The sequence below is a fragment of the Eptatretus burgeri genome, chromosome 2 (genome assembly GCF_056783735.1).
Source record: "Eptatretus burgeri isolate ZD-2024b chromosome 2, Ebu_testis_v1, whole genome shotgun sequence".
Lineage (NCBI taxonomy): Eukaryota > Metazoa > Chordata > Myxini > Myxiniformes > Myxinidae > Eptatretus > Eptatretus burgeri.
Window position 1 is genome coordinate 148,612,820 of NC_140962.1, and position 23,168 is coordinate 148,635,987.

A 23,168-nucleotide genomic window follows, 5' to 3' on the forward strand; every position below is an offset into this window, starting at 1 on the left:
TTTTCATGCAGAAACCATGAATTGAATGCATTCACTCCTTGCCTCTCATGTTGAACATGGACATCTCTTGTGTTAATCCAGCCAAAGAAACAAAATTAATGTTGATTTTTACGGACATTTTGTTTATTTTTATATTTTTAATCTTTGAGTAATGAAATTTGTTTCGACTGAACATTTAATTCCATGGAGATGTTGTACATTACTTTAACTTCAATCGCTCATACTTCTTGGGGATATGTGGAGTATATATTAAAAAAAAAACACATTCCGTCAGTAAATAATGTTGAGTAAGTGTTTGTTTCAGATGTTTTGTTTACACATATCAAACTTTTAGCAATCCTTAAATACCTGCGTCATGTAACTTTACTGGCATTGGGATACTCTTCGGGAGTGCAGGTGGCATTGATCATGAACGCAAATGGTGCCGTGTAACTGGTATCTCTAATTTATACAGTCTCGTTGTTCATAATCAGCTTTGTTCTTGTAACAGTTACTGTTTTGTAACACATCCCTGATAATGAATGATGTCATTTGTCCCTTTCATCCTCTCATGACTTCATCGTGTGGAAATTATTATTTTCCCAACATGTATACCACTCTGGCTCAGGAGGGTGTTTGTGTACATGACTCTTTTAGAGCGTCACCCAAATTTTTTTTGTTCTATATGCCAAGACCTTCAAAAAAGGTTTGGGTAACACCTCCAGATCAAGTACGTTTTTTTTTTTCTGTAGGGTCCATCTTGGATTCGGAGTTGGCTACCAGCATACCATAATTGAACCAAAATGCCCGTATTGCGTTTAGATGGAATAAATCATTATTGAGCATTGCATAAATTATTAATTTTGATTTACTTCAATTACTTATGCATTGCTAAACACATTTTAGCATGATTTATTCACTTAAAACTTGGTTCACAGTAGAAAATGACCATATTTTATGTAATTTTAGTCAAAAATAGCTTTCAACTTGAAAGTAGCTCAAAGTTTGATGGTCTCTGAATGACTTAATATTGTAAGTAGAGCTATAAAATTTGGCCAAAAGTTTCATTATTATATTAAGTTCTCTGAGCAATTCAATTTTCATATTCTCACAATGGGGCTATGTGTGATGACCACGGAGCTCATTGTAAACCTCTACCCCCAAATGGCCACTTTTGCGGTATTTCATCAAATGATGATATCTCCTTAATTAAATGCCATGGAAAGTTGATTTTTTATACTAAATATAAGTTATTGACCCCAAGGAATTCATTGGTAACATTTTTGTATTTTTTTTAGCTGATCTAATTAACATAATCCCAAGATTTTCCTCAAAATGACTGCCAAAATAATGAAAAGTAGACATGATTTAACATTGAAGCTTTAATTAATGGTCTAAAACAGTGATGTGCATATGCTTCAATCCTACAGAGACTATATTGAGACACTCATCTTAATTAGATGTAGGGGAACTTGGGGCACAACCACATACAACCACATACCGGGATCAAAGAAGGCAGCTTTGCAGGTAGAGCCAGAAAGGTTTCTCAAACACTTTGGGAGATCACCAACCCTCTCTCCATCATTAATTCACAAATGCTGAGCATTACTTGGTGAAGGTGCTGAAAAGTGGAAGTGATGCTCCAAATTTCGATGATCTCCAAGCAGAGATGTTCCATTTCAACAAAAGTAGTTCTCTTCATAACCTGTCTCCAACCAGCCAGGCACTTCTACCTCATATCCTACGTGGATTCTTTAATGCTTACACTACCATGCATACCTTGGACAGCCATACTGATCCTGAAACTATTGAGTCACTGAAGCCAGAGGATTGTGGCTATGCGTATGAGCAGGGTCAGCTAATACCTGCAACATTGTGGAAAATCCTTCCTGCCCATTGGTCTGTATTCTGTACTTGTGATAAGTGTGCTAGGTCAACTTGCTCTTGCAGGATGGCTGGGGTCAGATGTTGCAGATTCTGTCGGTGCAAAAAAACATCACCCGACTGCAAAAATCCAATTGCTTAATGTGATTCTCGGGAATTCTGCAACTTTATGTGGAGATGACTGTTTGAGCTTTACATTATATTCTTACAGTTGATTTATGTGTATTATGTATTCTATGTAGCCATATTAGTTCTAGCAGTATGTAGCGTAGGTAGTGTAGTACTTAGAACATGTTATAAATCTTGAATGTTGGATGAGTGATAATTCAAGAAAATGTATGAACAAAACATTAGAACAATTTTACCTGGACTTTATGAGCTAGTTTGTAGTAATGTACATGTAACTAGTATTAGAATGCAGTGTGTTTACTGTAGTTTTCTAGAAAACTATCCAGGTACATGTATGTATGTAGTAAATTATGTAGTGTGTGTAATAACATTAGTACTAGCGGTATGTAGCATATGTAATGCATCATTTAGAACAAGTTATCTTGAATGCTGGATGAGTGATAATTCAAGAAAATATATCAACAACAAGTCAGGAACATATTGAGATATTTGGCAGCAATGTGTATGTAACTAATAGTATTGATGTTTGTGCACCACTGTATTAAAGGTTGTGCATAAACCAGAACTTATTTCAATGTGTAAACATTAAAATTCTTAAATTAATATTGCTTTTGACTTGTTTTAATAGATAGGCTTGAGGGAGTGGGAAGGATATTAAGTTAGAGTTTCATCTTGAATATTGTTCTGCATTCCGAATTTTCAATATTTTGGCAGCAATTTTGGAATTATTAATAAGTAGATCAACTACAAAACTACAAAAATTTTATCAATGAATTCTTTGGGGTCAATAACCTATATTTAGTACAAAAAAATCAACTTCCCATGCCATTTAGTTGAGGAGATATCATCATTTGATGAAGTGCTGTAAAAGTGGCCATTTGGGGGTAGGGGTGACTTTGGTTTGCAATGAGCTCTATGGTCATCACACATAGCCCCATTGTGATAATATGAAAATTGAATTGCTCAGAGAACTTAGTAATGAAACTTTTGGCCAAATTTTATAGCTCTACTTACAATATTAAGTCATTCAGAGACCATAAAACTTTGAGCTACTTTCAAGTTGAAAGCTATTTTTGACTATTTTTGACTAAAATTATGTAAAATATGGTAATTTTCTACTGTGAACCAAGTTTTAAGAGAATAAATCATGCTAAAATGTGTTAAGCAATTCATAAGTAATTGAAGTAAATCAAAATTAATAATTTATGGGTGTTTACTAATGATTTATTCTATCTCAACCCAATATGGGCATTTTGGTTCAATTATAGTTTGCTGGTAGCCAACTGCAAATCCAAGATGGACCCTACAGAGAAAATGTACTTGATCTGGAGGTGTTACCCAAACTTTTTTTGAAGGTCTTGGCAGAGAGAACAAAAAAAAAAAAATAGGGTAACGCTCTAAAAGAGTCATGTACACAAACACCCCCCCCCCCCGAGCCTATACAATACCGTTTCTACCTTGTACTTGTTTTGTTTAACGGTTTTTACTACAATCTACTGAACTTGGTGTATCATCTGCAAATGTCACCAATGAACTAGAGATGGCAATGTGAAAGCAATACACAGTGTTTGTGTTTGTGTGTTTAACAGGTTTTATCACTTGTCATATCTGGGTTCAAAGGATTTGTAAGATACCCAAGTGTTAGTCTCATAATGGATCTCAATATATTGACAACGCATTCCTTTATCAATCGGTTCATATTCTGTTTAACGATCCAGGAGGTTTAACGTTTATCAAAAACTACTATAAAAATAAAATAAAAGTTCAACAATTCCCTCTTCATGAGAAAATGTTTAGAAAATGTTTTGGGGGTTGGCAAAATTCATTTTTCATTGATAAGAGCCTACGGCAGCCGCACGGATAATGCAAGCCCACCGTACGCCCTATGTACGGTCGACGTGGAACATCTATATGTCATGGCTACGGCTTGTCGAATTGCTACGACCAACGTAGAAATTAAAAAAGTTATAACTCCGCGCTATTATTCCAGGGCGACCCCTACGGCCTGTAAAAGATAGCCAAACGGCATAGGGCCACCATGAGGCCACCTCAGAAACTCTGCGGCCACCACACGTTTCTGTCAATTCAGGAGGGTATGGCCACCGTATCCTAGCCGTGGAGCAAATGTGACTTTGGCTTTATCCGGAACAATACCATTGTTTGTCAATTGCCTACAAGTCACAATTCTAAACCGATCATCATGAAACTTTACCAAGCTGTCGAGGTCATCTCAACTGAGAAGCGTATTGATTTTTAGGTCAAAGGTCAATGGTCATCTTGAGGCCGAATTTCTAAAATCGTCATTTTTCATCCGATTAACTTGAAAGTTGAACAGGATTTGCATCGTCCGTCACTGAAGTTGGAAAGCAACTATTTTTGTGGTCAAAGATCAACTCAAAGTCAAACTTCTAAAATCATCAATTTCAATCATAAAAATCCATTTTCATCCGATTGACCAAAGCTTTGATTAAGATTGTCAATTTTAATGTTAACTAGATGACCCGTGAACCCGTTGGGTTCCCGTTGTGACAGTGGTTGATAAAAAAAAATCATTTCCAAAAAAAAAAGATAGCTCCAGCGAACTATACTGCTGAGGTTGTTTGCATTAATGAGATTCTCCCAAAGAGTAGTTGATTGAATCGGGAATTGATTTTTTAATAATTTTTTTTCGTTGCCCGATTTGAACGAATCGTGATATTGCGCGTCAATGTCAAAAAAAATAAAAAAAATAAAAAAAAGAAAGTCGAAGAAATTATTGTGTGTAATCTTCTAAATACAATTTTATTTATTCATGAACTCGGAAGTATTAGATCAAAATGGCGATGTTTATTTCATGCTTAAAAATAAATCGTTCTTTGTCAATGATAAATGTTTCAGATTTTAAAATAAATCATTTCAAGAAAAAAAAAAGATAGCTCCAGCGAACTATACTGCTGAGGTTGTTTGCATTGATCAAATTCTCCCGAAGAGTACTTGACTGAATCGAGAATTGATTTTTTCATAATTTTTCCGTTGCCCGATTTGAACGAAACTTGATACTGCACACTGAAGGAGAATGGTGAGTAAGGTGGCCCTAAAATTTTTGCGCTACCATGTACTGTTTTGGCTGTATTTCGGAAATACATACATACATACATACATACATACAAGATGAGAGTTTTAGTAATATATGGATTAAATGGACAATTTGATGTATCCACGGCAACCTTTGGAGAGGGGGGTTAATTTTGCAAGTACAGGTAGTCGTCGACTTACGACTGCAATTGGTTCTGACCAATCGGTCGTAAGTCGACTTGGTCGTAAGTCGAACAACATATATTTTACATACAAAAAAAAAAAAAAAACGTGGTCATAAAGTCGAACAGTCATAAGTCGCATAGGTCGTAAGTCGACGACTACCTGTATCATGTTCTGCACAATGTCTTTTTCTTGTTTATTTGTGAACAAAATATCTCAAAAAGTTGTGGATGGATTTCGATGAAATATGGTGGAGAGCTTGGGTATGTGGCAAGGATAAAATGATCACATTTTGGTGAAGATCCAAATCCTGATCTGGATCCAAGAATTTTTAAAGTGATTTTTCAACATAGTGAGAATGGGCTGGTGGTCGTATGGCAGCTTAGCTGCCGGGGTAGCTATCATTTTTTGAAGCGCGACTGTGTCGCTGATGCAGTGCCCCTCTACCAGTACAGAGAATGGGCTAAGATGACAGCCCAATATCTCAAAAAGTTGTGGACAGATTCTGTCAACTTTGTGGATGAATTGGTTTGGTGACGAGAACAAGCCAATTAAATTTTAGTTCAGGTTAAAATCCAGATCTGGCCTGTCAGTGGGATACAAAACTTGAACTAATCAGTCTGGTGGAGGTATGCGCTCTACCTAGTGCCTTTCTAGTTAAACTTGGCTTCATTCCGTATGCTGCTCTGTTTACTACAATTAACAGTGCGAAAGAAACAAGAAAAGGTTCATAATGGGAGGTAATCACACATGCGGTCGCAAACAATGACTCATCTCAGCTGATAAACCAGGATTGACCGAAATGAAATACCGTGATAACTAAATTCGAACACAATAGGTTGCCCGTGATTGGTCAAAACCCATAATATTTGAGTTGGTACGCAGTTGCTCAGAGCATCAACGTGACTGCACCAGTTACCTGGAGGGGTAACATGGTAGAAAAGCTTTACGGACAATATATGTCCCATCTATTGTTTAACGGGTGAAACCACCATACAGCATGAAACGGAAGGATATTTAATAAGTAATTTATTAAACCCTACTATCTATCTTTAAAACATTAATACCATCTGAAAGCATCCCATAACAATGATTTTAAAACTCCCAAAAGTAACATATGCATCACTGGTTTCAATGCAGTTTTGAATTAATTCTTGACTTTCAAGTCGGCAAATTATCTCCAGTTCTTATAAATAAAACTTCAGAAGAATATGAATTGATGTCGAAGTCCATTGTGGACATGATCGAAGCAGCCTTTCGTCATTGAGCGTACACAGGTTGAAGTCCGACAGGACAGTCGTGTTGCCAAGTCCCCAGAGGGTGATGTTGGTATCACCGAAGCAAGCAGATGGACCCAAGTCCATGACTCGCCTTGAAGCATCACAACAGATCGATGCAACCAGCGAGGAAATTCCTTCTTGGATGTGGTCTTTGAGACACCAGCAAAGCAGTAGATTCGTCGAGCAGCAATGCACCAGCAGATAACACCAACCAGCATCCACAGGGGTGCAGCTTGTTCTTGAGCCAGGGATTTGGAGTTGCTACACTAGCCATGGTTGGCATGCTACATTCTCAATATCTTCTTTGCTATTTGAGCCCGTTTTTAAAATGAAATCAGCCACAGGACCTACTGCAGCACATAGCTGTTCCTTCTCACACCGGTCACAAATAGTCCTGAATTTTGGACATGTGTTGGCTATTTTATGGTGATGTGGCACAAGGTCAACAACAGCGGTGTTGCTCATCTGGTGCCGAAGAGGAAAGCTATTTTCATTCCCAAAGGCTCAAATAACCCAGATCAAAAAAATAAAATAATTCTGGCTGCCAGACCATGTATCCGATCAAGTTAAAATTTAAAACATATATTCCCCCATCACTACTGGATCATAATTTTGAAGTTTCATGTCGATTAATGAAGCGGTTGCAGAGAAAACATTATTTAATATTTTTCTTCAATGTGGCTGCAAAAGCATGTAACCTGTCAATTATTCCTAAACAAACTTGTACACCCAAGGCTTGAGGAACAGTAATGTGAAGTTTCCCCTCGATCTGTCCAGCATTCTGGAGAAGATTTTATAGGTTTCAAGGTAAATCCAATATGGTTGCCAAACCATGTGACCTATGACATCTCATGTGTGAACCCTTTGTTACCTTCGCAAACTTTGTTGCGAAGGTTATGTTTTGATCACTGTGTATTCATTTATTTATTTATTTGTGAATATGTGTGTTTGTTTGTTTGTTATTCGCATAACTCCAAAAGTATTGAACTGAATCGCAGCAAATTTGGTGGGATGATTGGTTATTATCCGAGGACCATTTGATTAGATTTTGGGAGCGATCGGGTCAAAGGTCAAGGTCATGAAAAGGTCAAAATCGTCTTTTTACCATAGCGCGGTCAATTTGTATCCAATTTGCATGCAACTTATGCCAAAATGTTCAGAATTCAATGCCCCAGCTTGTGATATGTGACATGACACAATGACGTAATAACCCTTATTAGCGGGTTGGGAGTCAAAGGTTAGGGGGGGTCACGACATTGCAAAATGTGCGGTTTTAGTCATAACACGGTCAATTCTTATCCGATTTTCATGAAACCAACACCAAAATGTTGACTGTTCTTTTCCCCACACTCTAATACCAATTACAAAATTAAGAGTACAAAGGTCAAGGTCGAGGTCATGAAAAGGTCAAAATCGTCATTTTTGTACAATGAATGTTTGTTTGTTCACAATAAATAACTTATTTAGAAAAACAGAAACTAAATGACCCTAAAATGCCAGAAAATAATATCTTATAATGTGACCAGTTGTCATCGGATTGACTTGACACCGACACCCAAAAAGGTCAGGGAGTTCATAAAGAAATTGTACAATGTACGTGAATCAGTGTCAAACAGCAGGAAATTTAATGTTTTTAAGCCATCATAACACATGAGATGGCAGATGTGGTATGGGATTAAATACCCTCACAATCAACGGTTTCTGGGGGGGTGGTGGTGAATGTAGCGTTGGCGAAGGTATGCGCTCTACTGAGTGCCCATTCTAGTTCCTCATGGATCGGCGGTCATACGTGTAAAGTTTTTGCCTTGATCTGCTGAGCCACTTCAGATAAGAAGATTTTGAAGGTTTGGATTCGGATCTTCACCAAAATTTAATAGATTCGTCCTCGTCACACACGCAACCTGTCCACCAAGTTTTGTCTGAATCCATCCATAACCTTTTGAGATATTGTGCTGTATATCGTTTTTGGCCCTATCTCTCAATAGTGAAGAATCCACACCTGTCATCTCTCATGTTTTTGCCGTGAGACTCACGACTTTCTGTTGAAAGTCACGTTGTCACGTTCTCGCGATAAATTCTCACTCTTTTTAAAAATTTATCTGCACCAAAAAATATTTCCAACATTATTGTATTGCGACTGGTTTAATTGATGTTATAGCCTTGAATACTGACTGAAATTCGATTGCTTCGCATCGTTCCGCACTTTCTATATGAGAGATGGTGTATGATTGGTCAATTATTGACGACCATCCTGATCCAATGAAATGTCTTGTTACTGGGGGGTTCATTTTTCACATGAAATCGCCACGAAATACGAGGAAATACCATCAATATGCTGAAATAATACATCTTAATTACAAGGATGATGATTGTTCTAATTCCTGTATCACATTTTATCTGTCGATGAAAATAAAATATATATATGTCTTATTTGTTCATGTTGTTCGTTCATTTCTTTTAGTCCACAGAGTGGACTAAACAGTAACAACTTGACAAAAAAACCGATCTTCTGACTGAAAAAGTTATGGATGAATTTGGCATGAGAATGCAGGAAAGTGCATCTTAGACACACCAGAAATCAAACATTTTCTGGGGGGGGGGCATGCCCCCCAGATATCCCTAAGATTTTGTTGGACATTTTGCACCCTCAATTCTTTGTCACTTTGCAACCTCGCTGGACACATTTTATATTCTCATGCTTTTTTCATAATTTGGGGTTGACAGGTCTGAGAATCACTGAAAAAAAATTGAAGATCCGGATCCGGATAAATATGGAGACCATTGTCATCTTGCTGGTAAATATACTGTAGAAGACCTGCTCATAAAAGTTGGAATCTCAACAAGAAATTTCAGCAGTATTGACAGGTTTCTAACCATGTGACGGATGACATCATAGTTATCAATAAAATAATTCCTTCAAGACATGCACTACCTATGTACCAAATTTCAAAGCAATCTGTTGAGCAGTTGTGAAGAAGATCTTTAAAGGTTTATGATGTCATACCTTTAATGCTAGTTTTAAAGGTTTATGACACCATACCATTCATATGAATGATGTCATACCTTTAATGCTAGTTTTAAAGGTTTATGACACCATACCATTCATATGAATGATGTCACAACATTGAGCTCCACAAATTTTAACAGCATTGACATGTACTTCCTGCATACCAAATTTCAAAAGGATCAGTTGAGCGGTTCCGAAGAAGACTTTTAAAGGTTTATGATGTCATAAGTATAAAAGTTAGAGAGAAATTCGAAGAGTTGTTCTGGAGAAGATGTTTAAAATTTATGATGTTATCGGCAATGTCAAAATTGCAAAAACAAAATTTGTCATGACAGATTTTCTCAGGCAACAACCATGCACTGCATCATGTGGCTGTCTGCAAAGGTGTTTTCGGTATGACAGGTACAACTCGAGTAATTTGACTGCACGCAATCGACAGGTATGCCTCTGCTCTCCCACACAAACACTTGAGTATTGACATATTTGACCCTTGACCTTTATCATATCTGGCCCAAAAATCTAATCAGTTAATTGCCCCATCTTACTTTACCTTTTTACCAAGTTTGATGAAATTCTGTCCAATATTTGAGTTAGGGCGTAAACACTAAAATTTCAGAGTTTGACCTTGACCTTTGACCCTTGACCTTTATCACATCCGGCCCAAAATCTAATCACTTAATTGCCCTGTCTTACTTTACCTTTTTACCAAGTTTGATGAAATTCTACAATTTGCTTCTTGAGTTATCGCGTAAACGAAAATCTGGACGGATGGATGGACAACCCGGAAACATAATGCCTCCGGCACCCTTGATGTGGAAGCATAAAAAAGTCGGACAACTAGAATAACAAGTTGAGCTACATTCAAAGTACACCGTCCCCATGTCAAATAAATAAATAACAGATCCTCCAGCACGCGACATTGTCGGGGCGCCTGACGATGCTGCCGTGCAGCACATGGAGACAGAATTGGGAGGGAGCGATGTGCAATAATTGATTCATTGCATCATTAAAATAAATAAAATCGTAAAATAATTAATTTCTTAATTGGCTAATAGCATACCTAAACCGCACACTGTGTTTCATTAGCATCTGTAACTTTTTGAAAATTAAGTAATTAATTGAAAAATTAATTGATTAATCAATAAATCAAAAATACCCTTTATAGCCAAATCACTTGTGCACAGTCATATCCAAATATCAGATTACGAGGTCAAAAAAAATTCCTTCAAGACATGTACTACCTCTGTCCCAAATTTAAAAGCACTCCGTTGAGCATTTCCGATGAAGAAGACTTTAAAATGTGTTTGATATCATCGACCATGGTAACCACGGTAAATTATCTGCAAAAACAAAATTAATCATGCCAAAGATTTTGATCTCAGGCTACAACCATGTGCTGTATCATGTGGTTGTCTGCAACGGGGGTTTTTTTTTTTGGTACAGTAGGTACAAAAAAGTTTTAAAACTGGAATAATTAAATAGTAATAAAAAAAAATGTATTTGATATGCAATAAGACAGTTTGTTGTTGGTATCCTTTTATGGAGCAATTGTTTATTTAGAACTTCAAATATATTATTGCAATTAAGTACAGTTGTGGCCAAAAATATTGGCACCCTTGCACTATTTTCAAATAACTCACAATTTTCTCTAAAAAATAAGTTGAAATTGACAAATGTATTTGGTCTCCACAATTCTTTATTTCACTGTTAATATTACAGAACCTTTGTTTTTGATTCAGAACTTAATATATCCTTTTAAATCAGAAAATATAAAGAAATGGCATTGACAAAATTATTGACACCAAAGATTGAATATTTGGTAGCACAACCTTTGGACAAAATAACTGCAGTCAAGTGTTTCCTATAGCCATGTATGAGCTTCCTCCACCTCTATATGGACAGTTTGTCCCACTCTTCGTGTGCAAACTGTTCCAGTTCTCCCAGGTTTGAAGGGTGCCTTCTCCAAACTGCTGTTTTCAGATCTCCCCACAGGTGTTCAATGGGATTTAAATCTGGACTCATTGCTGGTAACTTCAGAACAGTCCGGCGTTTTGTGTTGAACCATTGCCCGGTGCTTTTTGAAGTGTGTTTGGGGTCATTGTCCTGCTGCAATACCCATGACCTTCGACGGAGACCCAGCTTTCTGACACTGGGTTGAACATTGCATTCCAAAATTCCTTGGTAATCTGATTTCATGACGCCATGCACACATTCAAGGCACTCAGTTCCAGAGGCAGCACAGCAACCCCAAAACATCAGCAGAGAACGTCATCGTCAGTGACTTCAACCAGGACATTCTCCAGAGACAGTCGACCATCCAGAGGCAAATGGCTGACAAAAGATGTACACAGATCGTAAAGGAACCAACCTCTGAAAGAGGGACACTCATTGATCATGTATATGTTCGCTCTTCCAGACAGATAGAGATTAAAGTGTTACCTACTTATTTCAGTTTTCATGAAGCGGTCCACATCAGATTATATGCCAACAGAAATCATCAAAAGTGTGATCACCAGCAAACTCTGATTCTTCACATTTACAGTTGTGGTCAAAAATATTGGCACCCTTGACCTTTTTTCAAATAATGCATTATTTTTTCCAGAAAATTGTTGAAATTAAAATATATTTTGGTATCCACATATGTTGTTCTTTGGTATGCAGTGGAACAAAACAAAAAAGGTGAAAAAATTACTAAATGTTCGCTTATTCCACGCACAAATCCTAAACTGGCCGGACAATATTATCGGCACCTTTTAGAAGTTGTTTGAAATAATTAGTTTTCAAGCAGGTGATTCTCCTTTACTTTGAAATTGAATTCACCTGTGGTGAGTTGCAGGTGCCTGCAATATAAAAATCACTCATTCAACCAGTTTGAATGGAGAAAAGGAGTCGTTCTGCTGTTTTGTGTCACTCTGTACCGCAATGAGAATGGAGAAAAGAAAGAAAACCACAGAATTGTCTGAGGAGGTCAGACACAAGATTGTAGCCAATCATGGATAATCTCAGGGCTACAAGTCCATCTCCAGAGACCTTGATATTCCTGGGTCCACCGCACGCAATGTTATCAGGAAGTTTAAGGACTATGGCACTGTAGCCAACCTCCCTGGACGTGGCTGCAAGAGAAAACTTGATCGAAGGATTGTATGAATGGTGGAGAAAGCACTTCGATCAATTGCCAAAACAGATTCAAGCTGACCTCCAGACACAAGGTACGACAGTTTCAACTCGCACCATCCTTTGCCAACTCAATGAAAGAGATATGCCACCAGTACACTGATTATGTAACGAAGAAGTACGGAGATGCCATAGTCGTGTTTGATGGTTATGAGAGTACTAACAAGAAGAACGTGACACACCAGAGACTGTCTAAAGGGAATGCTGGCACTACTGTGACATTTACAGCTGACATGCGTCTCACAATGAAGAAGGAACAGTTTCTTGCCAATAGGCAGAATAAACAGTGATTCATTTTTATGTTGAGTGAAGAGCTTCAGAAGAAGAACTGTGAGACACACCATTCCTCAGGGGATGCTGATCTCCTGATTGTACTGAAGGCCGTGCAGTCTGCTGCAGCCGTGCAGTAACTGTGTTAGTTGGTGATGACACAGACCTCCTCGTCCTCCTATGCTACCATGCAAGCTTAGAATCCCATGACCTCTTCTTTTGTCCCGAGCCAAAGAAGAACACGAAGAAGCCTCGCATCTGGAACATCAAGGCTACAAAGAAAATGATTGGTACAGACATATGCAAGCACATGCTGTTTCTACATGCAGTTCTTGGGTGCGACATGACATCTGGTCTTCATGGTATTGGAAAGAGAGCTTCCCTCAAAAAGTTCAAAGCAAACAACACATTCCGTGAGCAGGCCAAGGTTTTGATACATATCCAGCTTCCGTATGTGATGTGGCAGATGCAGGAGAAAAAACATTGGTGATAAGCTACAATGGAAAGTCAACTGACACCCTGGACACCCTGCGGTATCAGCGGTACTGGGACAAGGTGGCTTGGAGCTCCGCTCACGTGCAACCACAGACGTTACCACCAACATCAGAAGCAGCAAAGTATCACAGCCTGCACGTGTATCTGCAAGTCCAAGAATGGAAGGGATGTGCAGATGAACTTCTTCCGACAGACTGGGGTTGGCAGAAGTGTGACGAGGGTTTTGTGCCACTTCAGACATCAATAGCTCCAGCTCCTGAAAAGATGTTACGTGTCATTAGGTGCAACTGCCAGGCTGAATGTAGCACCATGAGATGCATATGCAAGAAGCACAACATTGAGTGTACTCCAGCTTGTGGAAACTGCAGGGGCTCTGACTGCACAAACACTCCATGTGACAATGATGAGGATGATGACGACATTGTCGAGTTCTAACTATAATACGCTTGATTTTTCTCAACATGTATAGTAAGTTTATAATGGATGTAGTTTCTGAGTTTAATGCGAATTTTCATTTTCATTTTCATTTCGAAACCTTCGTCAGGCAGATGTGATTGCCCCGAGTGGAATTGTGAATTTTGTCATGTTTCAATGATTTACATAATTATATTGCATTGCCATAGACTTGATTTCATCTTGTGTCTTCAATGTTTCTAATTTTTTTTTTTTGTCCAGGAGCCAAAATCAGAATCAGGTAAATATTATTTTTTCGGGACAAAAAATTGACATTTTTGGACAAAAAAGCTATAATTTTTTATTTTACCCTCAATACATCTCACTTTTTTATAATTATTCTTGTATATCAATATACTGACCATAACTAGAAACAATTAGAATGCAGAAAAACATATTTACATATTAAAATATCAATCTACAATTTTCTCATTTTCCCCAAAGCCGGATGGCGGCCATATTAGATTTCCATGATTTCAGGACTCCCCCCTCCCCCCCCCCCCCCGGAGGATCCCTTAGGACTTTTTTTCTGTCACTGAGGACATATCCAGGAATCAAAATCTGTTGAGTTTGCTTTTGTTGCAATTTGTGGGAGGTCATCCGACATTTTGACTGTACTAAGTTCCACAAAAAGGGCTTTGCCTTTTACTGGTGGTCGCTGATAGAAGTCACCAACAGCAAGGATACATACTTTTCCAAATGGGGAATAGCCATGGATCTTTTATTTGATGCAATCCGCTATGCATGTAAACCAGCATTTTGTAGTCAACCATGGATATTTCATCGATGATCAGGATTTGTAAGCTGTCTAGTTTGATTCGAAGAGAAGTAATTTTGTCTCATTTAAGGGCTGATATGGAAGCTTCGCATCGGTACAGATCGCAAACGTGCTGTGAAGAGTTGAGGCAACGATATTAAATGCTGCCACACCCGTTGAGGTTGTGAGGATAACCGAAGTGTCATCCAGACTGGGCATTACTGGAGCCAAGATTCTGGTAGCTTCGTAGAACACACTTAAGTGACTCTTCCCAGTACCTGCACCTCCAGTTACAAACAGATGGAATGGATCTGGTTTCTGTCGTTTGCTTTCTCCAAAGACCATTGTCTGATTTTGAAGAAAATTGCACACTGTTTTGAGTTCAAAGATCACAACAATGGTATGCCTTCTTCTCTTGTTCTAGCAGATTAATTTACCTCTTTAATGAAGGAATCCTTGAAATTCATCATCAAGTCTGGGATATTGAAATCGTCATTTTTCACCGATGGAGTCAGAAATGATATTCATTCGTACACTTTCACATTCCATTCGTTCGGCCTCTGTTTCAGGGCAAATTTGAGGCCAGACATCCTGTAATGGAACAATTTCTTCAAAAACTGCTTGTGCCCTGTCATCGCCATCAGCCTCTATTTCAAACAGCGAGAGATTTCTATCAACAACTCGTTTCATCAGTTCCAGTGTCCCACATTTCACAGCACCCCAAACAAAAAAATCTTCACATCGCCTGAAATTGTTTGGTTTCAATTGATCATGAGATGGATGTGGCAGGAAGAGTTGAAGTATGCTATGATAATACTTTTCTGGTGTCCGTGTTGCTGAAAATCTGGTATATCGCACAACAGCAGGACTGCTTCGAGAGCGTTTCTGGATGAAACCGAGATCATTTAGAAGTTTGTACGCTGTGCTTTGATTCTCGGAGGCTTGAGCTTATCTTCTGCAAAACGTCGAATAGCAAACTCATTTCATCGGGTCCTCTCCAACCGGGATGAACACCACCTTACGAGAACATTCTTTCAACCCAATACGCAGCTTCTTGGGCACGCACTTCTCGATTGTGGAGATATACAGTTCCGAGTTTTTTTTTTTTTTTTTTTTTTTTTTTTTGTTCATTGCAGATCTGGCATCTGTATTGCCACCTTTCAGCATTTCTCTCTGAGTGTGATCACGTAGGCAACTAATTTTCTTTTCAGCTTTGGTCACGTATGAGACAACATGAAAAACACAGGAATATCTTATGTGAATCGCGTAAATGTTGTGAATAATATATGATTACTATGACCACTCAAACTCAAATTACAAAAAATAATAATAATAAAAAATAAATAAATAAATCTTTGAATAATAAAAGTCCGTATTGTATTGTGAGGAGAGTGAAGAGTCCAAGTTGAAGTTCATTTCACATCAAATAAGATAAACAATGTACTTATTTCATTTTATAAACTTTATTTAAATATAAACATAAATCAATAATCGCATCGTCGTGCACAAGTAAATGATTTTATCCCAAAAATAACCTTCAATTTGTACATTTTGTGAAATAAACTTTCATCACGAACTGAATGGAATGAACAAAATCAAAATGAGCAAAACCGAACGGAACCAACACCAACATATCCGTAAATCCCAATAGCAGGTTTAATGGGCTCCATGAAGTTCCCCCTGAACACGTGCAGGACCTGCGAGTCCCCGAAACACGTCAACTCTCCCGCTTCACAATCCAAGAAGAACCCAAACCGTTCAGGACCTCCCGACACAGACAGTGGGGTCTGTTTGTTGTGCCACGCCGAGTATTCCTTATTCCATTTCTGTAAACACCAAGACTCAGGATTCTCTCCCAACCTGCGCTCTTTCCCTCCCCCTTTCCTCCCCATAGAGTTTAAACAGATTCCGATTCTGTACCGCCGACTCAAACTCACATCGACCTCCCAGTAGTGACGACCCGAAGAGAAACTCTCAGAGGAAACAACTTGTGGATAATCAAACCGATCTGGGTGTTCCGGGTACATTTGTTTGGTCCCAGTTTGAGTCGCCGTTCTGAGGTCCTGGGAGATCATGATCCACGGACTTGCAGAGTTTGGATCCAGACTCGGGGTCCGTCCATCTGCAGACACAACGAGAAGGGTCGAGGATATTATTCGACAAACAGACAGAAGCACAAACATATTTATCTCTTAATAACTGTTGTTTTTAATTTTTTTTTAACTGAACTTCAGATTTTTCTCACGCTTGCTCTTCCATGAGCTTCGATCTTGTAGAAAATAAAAACATCATCTTTAGTATCTAAAACAGAATCAATCCCAAAGAGCAAGCATGTAAATTATCTTTTTCTCTTAAACTCATTTAATGGTCACCACATGGAGCATAAAATGTCTTTTGGAGATGTTTGTTATACAAATTAGAGACACTCGTTCATATTTTTACAATTGAATTACGACTAATGGGAAACAAGAAATAAATTCACTTGTATCTTCTCAAAAAGCCATTTAGTTCAAATTTCAACATTGTGTTTTGAACATCTCCCTTCCTGACATGTGAGTAATATCAATTCTCACTCAGCTATTGATCAACTCTTACTTGCAGGTGTTTATCATCTCTCACTCATCGGTATTTGTTAACACTTGGTTATTCATAATTATTTATACACAGGAGTTTCACTGATAGTTTTGCATCTGTGTTCAAGTTGAGCAACGGATTGTTTTATGAATTTAGACAATCATCTGATCATCCATCCACAGTTAACTACCATGGGAAGTGAGGTGTGGAACACGTTTGTACTGTTCTTTTATTTGTCTACAGAGTTGAGGCTCATGGAGGAGCGAGACCAAAGAACAGACAGAATGCAACAGAACAAAACCAACAGCAGAATGAGAGAGGGTTACATACAATGGGAAGAAAGAGGGAGACAGAGAAAGAGACAGAGAGACAGAGATCACAATCAACGATAAGGGACTTGAAGAATGAGAGTTAAGGGAGGACAAGATGGGTGCAGAAGGAAACTTTCAGGAATGAAAAACAGGAAATTTGGAAAAGGTGAGCTGGGAGGGTTAACAGGGAGAGAACAGCTCATGCTTTTTGATAAGCTATGATCTGAGATGGTGGTGAACAGCTGGCTTGAAAACATGGAGGGAAGAATGAGATTGAAGAAAATGTGGAAGTTGGTCCTACAGATGGGAGAAAAGATGAATGAATGAATTAATGAGTGGAGGTGAGCAGTCTTCTTTGTTCATATGTAACACAAGTCTGTGGGGTAGCAGCATTGGCTGAGGGCAGCAGCTGCTGTAATCCCCTCTGCTGGTTCGGGCAGGAATTTGTAATTTGTTCATGGTGCTGGCGATAGCTATCCTACTCTTCGCGAAAGGCACCATGGTATCTTTGATATACACCAATGAATGCTGGAAGATGGGATTCCCTTTTAACGTCCATCCGAGGGACGGCACACACATTGATCATCCTTGCGAAGAAAAATAATATGAATGGTTTGTGATGAAGAAGAACACATACCTGATTGTGATTCAATTTGTAATCGTTTATTTTATCCACATCTGTATCTATAGATACAGGAAGTGCCTGGTGGACAAAAAAAAAATGGAAACACCTGGGTAAATGACGGACACCAAAGATATTGAAAGCAACGGCTTCCACACAGGTATGGCCCATGAGATAATTCAGCAAATAACATCTGAGCATGCTTAGGGTCATGCATCAAAATGGTGCACAGGCCTGGTTGCCTATAATTATGGCTAGCATGGCTGCAAGAGGACACCTCAGGGACTGAAAGAGGGGTGATTGTTGGGGGGCGTTTGGCAGGAGCTTCACTAAAACAGCTCAGCTTGCCGATGTCTCACGAGAAATGGTGTCTGAGGTGATGTCAGCATGGAACTCTGATGGAAAGACATCAGCAAAGAGCAACAGCGGGGGGGAAGGGCATACTCCAGGATCGTGATATCTGTGCATTGATTTGAAATGCAAGGTAAAGCAGGTGAGTAACTGCAAATCAATTGACTCTAAATTTCACACTGGGGCACGACCAGCCAGTTTCATCAAAAATGGACTGCTGAGAACTCCACAGAGCGGGATACCATAGTCGGGTTGAAATGCCCAAACCGCTCATCACACCTGGCAATACACGTTGGCGAGTCCAGTGGTGCAAAGAGCACAGACAATGGATTACTGAGCAGTGGAGAAATGAGATACGATCGGATGAATGATCCTTCACCATAGTTCATGGTTCGGTCTGTTTTTAGCAACTCGAACGAAGAAAAGAAAAAAAAATCTCACCGGAAATAGTTTTTGACAACTTTAACTTTCTTGTGCAACAGTCATGTCGCATCCCAAGATACAATAGGGGGAAATCAACTGTCTATTAATGACGTACTAGTGAAATGGACCTTTGACGTTTACACCCTTCCAACCTGTTTTAGACCTTTTATATCCTGTCCACCCTTTTCAGAAATTTAATATGCAAACTCCACCCACCCTCAGGGTCGGGACAAGGGAACGGGGTGAAGCCTCAGTCTATTTAAAGCCTCAGTCGACCCATGTAAGTGTGTCTTAATTGTGTAATGTTTGAATGTGACTTGGACTGAGTATACGTACATTAATTCCATACTATTCTATTGAAATGTACTTTTTAGATGTTTAGAGCATTTTAGACCCCATAGACCCTTACACTCCTTCAGACCCTTCAGACTCCTTATACCTTTACACACCGTAGACCCTTTTGACCAAGCTTAAATTTGCAAACTCGATCCACCCTAAGGGTGGGGACAGGGAAGGGAGGGTAAGGGAATGAAGCCTTGATGGACCCACGTGAGTATGTCCATTAATTGCATACTGTTTGAACAAGATTTGGACCGTGACGACATCTTAATTTCATTACATACTATTGGAACGTAACTTTTAGACCTTCAGACACCACAGACTCTTTAAACCCCTTACTCTTCTTTCAACTCCTTTGAGCCTTTACACAGTTTAAACCCCTTCAATGCCCATTTAAGACTCTTTAGACCCCTTACACCCTGAGGAACTTTAAACCTTTAACAATCCCGAGACCCTTTCGACCCCTTCATACCCATTAGATCTTTCGATACAAATTTCGACCATCTTTGACCCTTTAGACATTTTATATTTCATAGACCTTTACACCCTTTAGACCTCTTAGAAAATCAAGATAATAAAAAAAATCCCCCCAAAAATCATTTTTCATCACAAATTGCAATGATTAATCAAAACTGATATCCCAAAGCGAAACTGATGTTGGGAAGTGAAACAAACTACAGTAAACCCTCAAATGTCATGGAGGCTAGGTTCATGGAAATGCCACGATAGTGAAAACCAAGGGCCAATGCGAAAATGGGGATTCGGTTCCTGGGCTTCGAGGAAATATGGAGGAAGATCGACAGAATCCATGGTTCGGTCCATGTTTTTAGCCACTCGAACAAAGAAAAGAAAAGAAAAAACTCACCGGAAATAGTTTTTGACAACTTTAACTTTCTTGTGCAACATTCATGTCGCATCCCAAGATGCAATAGGGGGAAATCAACTGTCTATTAATTACGTACTAGTGAAATGGACCTTTGACGTTTACACCCTTCCAACCTGTTTTAGACCTTTTATATCCTGTCCACCCTTTTCAGAAATTTAATATGCAAGCTCCACCCACCCTCAGGGTGGGGACAAGGGAATGGGGTGAAGCCCCGTTTGTGATATATGATATGTGATATATGATGTGATACATGATATGATGATATATGATATGATGATATGTAATATATGATATGATGATATATGAGATATGATATGAGATATGATATGAGATATGATATGAGATATGATGAGATATGATGAGATATGATGATATATGAGATATGAGATATGAGATATGATGATATATGATATATGAGATATAAAAAGCATGGTGACGTTGAAATAAACATATAAATACAGAATAAAATAAACAAACACAAGACTTTTAAATTCATTCCAAAACAACGAGGTGGGTGAGGGTAAAGATATTACAAACTCGTTCGTACTGTACTCTGCTGTAAATTGAAAACACAAGGATGATGATGATGAGATGATGTGATGATAGATGATATGATATGTGATATATGATATGTGATATATGATATGATGATATATGATATATAATATGATGATATATGATATGATATGTGATATATGATATATGCTGATATATGATGATATATGATATGAGTTATGGTGATATATGAGATATGATGATATATGATAAATGAGATATGACATATGATTTGATGATATATGATATGGTGATATTTGATATGATATGACATGTGATATATGATATACGATGTGGTATATGATATGTGATATATAATATGTAATATGAGATATGATGATGTATGATATGATGATATATGATATATTATTATATATATGATGATATATGATATGATATCTGATATGATAATATATGATATAATGATATATGAGATATGATGATATATGATGATTTATGATAAATGAGATATGATATATGATATGATGCTATGTGAGATATGATATGATGATATGTGATATATGATATGATGAGATGTTGATATATGAGATATGATGATATATGATATGATGATATGAGATATGATGATATATGATGATATATGAGATATGATATTTGAGATATGATGAGACATGAGATATGATGAGACATGAGATATGATGATATGTGAGATATGATATATGATGAGATATGAGATATGATATATGAGATATGATATATGAGATATGATGAGATATGATGAGATATGAGATATGATGAGATATGATGAGATATGATATATGAGATGTGATGATATATGATATATGAGATATGATGAGATATATGATATATGGGATATGATGGTATATGATGAGATATGATATATGATGAGATAGGATGATATATGAGATATGATGATATATGATGACATATGATGATATATGAGACATGATGATATATGAGATATGATATATGATGACATACGAGATATGATGATATATGAGATATGATGATAGATATGATGACATATGATGACATACGAGATATGATATATATATATATATATATATATATATATATATATATATGATATGTGATGAGATATGATAAGATATGATGATGTGATTAGAAAGATGTGGATGCAGATATGTGATATATGATGCGCTATATGATATGATGATATGTGATATATGATGTGATATATGATATATGATATGTGATGATATTTGATATATGATGATATATGATGTGCTCTATGATATGATGATATATGATATGTGATATGATATATGAGATAAGATGATATATGATATGAGATATGATGAGATATGATGAGATATGATATGAGATATGAGATGTGTTGATATACGAGATATGATGATATATGATGATATATGAGACATGATGATATATGAGATATGATATATGATGACATATGAGATATGATGATATATGAGATATGATGATAGATATGATGATATATGATGACATACGAGATATGATGATATATATATATATATATATATATATATATATATATATATATGTGATGAGATATGATGATATATGAGGATATATGAGATATGATAAGATATGATAAGATATGATGATGTGATGTGATTAGAAAGATGTGGATGCAGATATGTGATATATGATATATCATATGATGATATATGAGATATGATGATATATGATGATGTGATATATGAGATATGATGATATATGATAAATGAGATATGATATAAGAGATATGATGATATATGATATGTGATACATGATGAGATATGAGTAGGGTAAGAATACTGATTCTGGCTCACTTTTCCCCATGTAAATGAATGGGGGATTTTCAGCGATTCATATTTTTTTTCCCTAAAAATAAATCCCCTTTTTATCCCAAGGTATATTTATTTGTCTCCCCTTTTAACTTGGAGGTTGAACCTCATTGAATTGAACACCTGGGGGTTGAACAGCTCACTCATTGAACCTATAAAGATTTGTTCATTCTCAAATTCCTTCAATAGTTTAATTTTCTTTGCACAATAATCCCCATCTAAAATATTGACAAACAAAACATTTGAATCTTTATATTTTTTAAGATACCCCATTTGTGCCATTACGAAATGATAAACTTCTCTTAATGCTCTTGTTTGACCACCTCCTGAGCCACAGGTTATTTTTTGTTAAGCCCCGCCCACTTTTCTTTAAGCCCCGCCCACTTTTGTTAAGCCCCGCCCACTTTCCACAAGGTATTCAATAAGCCCCGCCCACTTTTCTTTAAGCCCCGCCCACTTTTGTTAAGCTCTGCCCACTTTTCATAAGGTATTTTCTTTAAGCCCCGCCCACTTTTGCTAAGCCCCGCCCACTTTTGTTAAGCTCCGCCCACTTTTCACAAGGTATTTTTTCTAAGCCCCGCCCACTTTTGCTAAGCTCCGCCCACTTTTCATGAGGTATTTTTTTCTAAGC

General features: G+C 37.6%; 2 protein-coding genes across 9 annotated transcripts in view; one reads left to right on the forward strand and one right to left on the reverse strand.

The window, feature by feature from the left end:
- The window catches only part of LOC147033505 (NACHT, LRR and PYD domains-containing protein 12-like), an 85,471-nt gene extending 76,538 nt beyond the window's left edge, over window positions 1-8,933 (forward strand). Inside the window, exon 19 of the mRNA XM_085854976.1 lies at window positions 12-8,933. The gene's annotated coding sequence lies outside the window, so the exon portion shown is untranslated. The remainder of the gene's footprint in view (window positions 1-11) is intronic.
- LOC147033506 (vespryn-like) overlaps window positions 1-23,168 on the reverse strand; it is an 81,578-nt gene that overhangs the window by 15,653 nt on the left and 42,757 nt on the right. For 5 of the 8 annotated variants that reach the window (XM_085856331.1, XM_085856352.1, XM_085856339.1 and 2 more), the window contains exon 3: window positions 16,110-16,787. In XM_085856331.1, the coding sequence (XP_085712457.1) occupies window positions 16,261-16,787 (527 nt within the window). In that variant the 3' untranslated portion in view covers window positions 16,110-16,260. Of the gene's footprint in view, window positions 1-11,140; window positions 11,848-16,109; window positions 16,788-23,168 lie in introns of those variants that run through there. The other 3 variants (XM_085856360.1, XM_085856357.1, XM_085856364.1) reach the window with 3 other exon arrangements.